The 4077-nt window shown below is 50.4% G+C and overlaps 1 protein-coding gene across 1 annotated transcript in view; it reads right to left on the bottom strand.

The window, feature by feature from the left end:
* The window catches only part of Gm2a (GM2 ganglioside activator), an 11271-nt gene extending 8714 nt beyond the window's left edge, over window positions 1-2557 (bottom strand). The window contains exon 1 of the mRNA XM_031353328.1: window positions 2306-2557. Within this exon, the coding sequence (XP_031209188.1) occupies window positions 2306-2386 (81 nt within the window). The 5' untranslated portion in view covers window positions 2387-2557. The remainder of the gene's footprint in view (window positions 1-2305) is intronic.
* Window positions 2558-4077: the final 1520 nt, after the last annotated feature.

Here is a 4077-nt window from a genome sequence, read left to right as displayed (position 1 = left end):
CTCGAACTCAGAAATCCGCCTGCCCCTGCTTCCCAAGTGCTGGGATTAAAGGCATACACCACCACCGCCCGGCTGGGTCTAGGGTGCTCTTTTTAGAATCTTCCACCCTCTCTGATCACCCCTCCCCACAACCCTAGGGGACTTCTCACAAGGTGCCCCCCCACTAGCAGGCCCTGGGCAGCTTCAGTTGTGAGGCATTCCAGCATCTGAGTCCAGGCTCATGGGAAAAGGGAGGATAGAGGTCGGAAGCATACCTGGAACCCATCAGATGCCATCCCCAGCCAAGAATACAGGGACAGGTCACAGGCCTGGGTTAAAATCACACACTGACCACTACTGCTCCACTAACAGATGCTAGTTAACCCCTGGTCTCACTAGCAGATGCCTCCGGCACGTTAAGCTCTGGAGGTTCAACTTCCTCATTTATTAAGTGGGCTTAACTATATCTTCTGTCAGGGCGATGGCAGGGGTAAGGAAGCCTGTACACTGAAAGTAACAGGACTCAGATCCTGAAGGCAGCCAAGCTCATTTAAATTTTCTGCCCCTTGGCCTGAGAAGAGTGGGAAGATGTGACAGGGATGACAATAGGGAACCCCAGAGCAGGTGCTGGAACAGAGAGGGGACATTCATGGGGAATCTGATGAGACCCAAATAAAGCCTAATTTCGTTTACAGTAACGGACCTACACTGGCTTCTTGGTTTTAACAAGCACTCTGATAATGTGGAATGCTAACAAAAGCAATTAGGTAAATACATAGAACACTATATTATCTTTATAAATTATTCCAAAATTAGGAGAGGCAGGAGCATCAGTAGTTCAAGGTCATCATTAGCCACTTGTGGGAGTTTTAGGCTAGTCAGGACTACAGAGACCCTGTCTCAAGAAAAAAAAAAAAATTTATTTATTTATTTATTTATTGTTTTTTTTGAGACAGGGTCGCTCTGTATAGCCCTGGCTGTCCTGGAACTCACTCTGTAGACCAGGCTGGCCTCGCGAACTCAGAAATCCACCTGCCTCTGCCTCCCAAGTGCTGGGATTAAAGGTGTGCGCCACCACTGCCCGGCCAAGAAAAAAAAATTTTTTTTAAAGAGGAAAAGTACAAAGCTCAATCTACAGCACACAGTAGGTATATAATAAATGATACCCACTATGCAACATAGAGTCTAGTAAGTGCCCAGCACAAAGCCAGCCGTATCTGAATCACCATAGCCCAGGGTCACAGGACCAGTCGATGATGCAAGAAGACCCCAGGGTTCCAAAGGCTCAGTCACTCACTGGTCACAACAGAATCAAGTCCTGCACCCATAAGCCTCTAAGGAACATGGAAATGACAGCCAGTAAGGTTGAAAAGTGCCACTGAGTGATCTTGAGTAAAGTCCCTAACGGCCAAAAGGAGGTTGGTGCCTACGATGCCTGAGTCCCTCTGAATTGCCTATCTGAGCCCCTAAAGTTTGGAATGGCACCCACAGGCAAAGCATACAGGAGAAATGGGGACATCTGCGGGCCTACTGCCTCTAACTGGGCTCCACCTCAAAGGCTGGCTATGGAGCCAAGACTATCATTCCCACATTAGGAGACATTAAGAGACAAGTCGATCAACCTCTAGGTCAAAAGGTCCTTCCTCCCACGTGTAACATCTTCCTGGATCTGACCAAACAAGGCCAAGGGCATACTGGCCCCAACTACACTATTCTTTTGGTATTTTGCAAACATCCAGTTCATGAAAGCCCTCACCCTATGCTGGCATCACACACACTTTATACACCAAAGCTAAGATTATCCACAACACCTTTCCCCTATATCCAGCCGGTCCTGGCAGGAGGGGTCTGGAGGACCTGCACTTTTAGACCACAACAAAAGGCAAACGGCACTGGGCCTCTCCTTCAGAACGACCAAACTCCCCTTTCCCAGGGCTCTGTAGCGCGGGAAATGAGAAACTGGGAAGTGAAAGACTGGCAGGAGATGGAGGGTCTCAGTGGCTCACAGCTAGGTGCTTTGGAATCACACTCACTGCTGGCTTGCAGTCACCTGGTAGTCAAGTTTGAACCTCCTGGCCTGATTCAACCCTCCTACCAGCAGAAAGACCTCAGAGCCAAACAGAAAAAAGGGAAAGAGGACGGGAATGCAGCGAGTCACAGCCTGAGAACCCGGGTCTGGGACAAGAGCCTTCGCATCGCTGCTCTGCACCCGGAAAGGATGGGATAGGACGGTTCGGAGGAGAGGCGCCTCTCCTCTCCAGGACAACCTGGACCCATCAGTCCCGGGATGTCGCTGAAGGCCTGCTCCAGGATCGGGGGCACTCACGCGCTTCGGGCCGTGGCGCGCAGGGGCAACGGAGCCTGAGAGCAGCAAGCCCAGTAGGAGCAGCAGCGGTTCGCGGTGCATGGCGACGGTCCTCGAGGTCGGTCTAGGAACTGCGACTCACGGGTGCCTTTAAAGCCAGCAGGTCCCTATTGCAAAGCCTGGCTGCGCTCTGTGCTCCGCCCCGCGGGGCTGAGATTGCAGGCCCTAGACCGTATTTCTCCGGCCACGCCCCAAGTACCGCCTGCTTCAGCCCCACCCTCAACGGCCTACTGCAGGGACAGAGCTAGCGGAGGAAGGGGCGGAGCTAAATTCTGAGAAAAAAAGAAGGCTTTGCGAAAGAGGCGGGGCCGATTGGGGGCGGGGTTGAGGGAAGGAGCGAGGCTAAGAAGGCAGAGTAGAGAGGAGCGCGAGGGGCGGGACTGCGTGAGGGGTGGAGCTAAGAGGCGGGAGGGGCGGGGCCGAGTGCTAGGACGGAGCTGAATGCAGAAGCAGGGCTTAAGGCGCGGTTGGGTGAGGATAGGTGAAATAGGCGGAGCTTGCTGGGAGGGGCGGGGCGGGGCGGGGCGAAGTTCTGGAGTGTTCCGGAATTTATCCAGGTTCAGTTTTTTTCCCTCCTGAGTTCTCTACAGAAAGGCAAAGTTCCCTACCAGTTTCCTGCTTCTGTGCGCTTATGTTGTAACTCATGGCGTCTGGTTGTTGGCATTTAACAGTATCTAAAGCGCTGCCAGGTCCTGAGGCTTTTGGTACTGGGGAAGCGCCTGCACCTGCGGCTGCGGATGAGTTTAGGGCATGGTGGTGCTTATCACTGTCCGCAGTCTTTCCGTTAGACACCAAAGATTACTTTCCAAACTACAAACAAAATACCAGAAATGACGACAGAAAGAGCATACAGTGTCACCGTGGTAGCCCGAGAAATTCGAGACCTCCACTAAGGCCAAACTGGGCTTCGTCACTGAAAAGAATTTTAGGACTAGCCGTATGGTGAAGCAGAGTTAGTGATTTTTATTAAAAATATAGGTTTAAGCATGAGGCTTAAAAGACAAAATAGCGGGCTGGAGAGATGGCTCAGCGGGTAAAAGCACTGACTGCTTTCCATGAAGGTCCTGAGTTCAAATCCCAGCAACCACATGGTGGCTCACAACCACCCGTAATGAGATCTGATGCCCTCTTCTGGTATGTCTGAAGACAGCTACAGTGTATTTACATAAAATAAATAAATAAATCTTTTTTTAAAGAAAAGAGAGAGACAAAATAGCACTCAGAACAAATTCAAGACACAGTGGAAAGTAGATTTGTGGCCTCAAAGACTTTCTAGAGTCCTCATTCTGACTATCTACAAGATTTCAGAAGCCCATTGTTCCAAGGGTTTCTGGGAACCCCATCCCTGTTTCTTTATTCTATAACTACGGTTATGGATTGGCTCCAAAGGTGCCTTGGCAGGGGTTCCAAGCTGTTAGCTGAAATCAGAAGCCACTGAACTTGCACAGGGAGCTCACTGCATGTGCTTCTTGGTAAGTAGAATTTTTAGTAAGATTGCTAGAAAGCTATAGACTTAACAACTGGGAATGTGGGAGCCTTAAGCAACACTTAACTGTGCAGGGATTCGCATTTCTGCTCCAGCTAGATTCCCCTTCAGGTGAAGGGACTCCTTTCTCCTTCTTATTTCCCCTGATTTTTTTCCCTATCTTCCTTCTGTAAGAAATAAATCACAGGACTGGACAGATGGCTCAACAGTTGGAGCACTGACCGCTCTTCCAAAGGTCCTGAGTGCA

Source organism: Mastomys coucha, unplaced genomic scaffold (assembly GCF_008632895.1).
Source record: "Mastomys coucha isolate ucsf_1 unplaced genomic scaffold, UCSF_Mcou_1 pScaffold5, whole genome shotgun sequence".
Taxonomy (NCBI): domain Eukaryota; kingdom Metazoa; phylum Chordata; class Mammalia; order Rodentia; family Muridae; genus Mastomys; species Mastomys coucha.
This window is presented reverse-complemented; position numbering and strand designations above follow the sequence as displayed.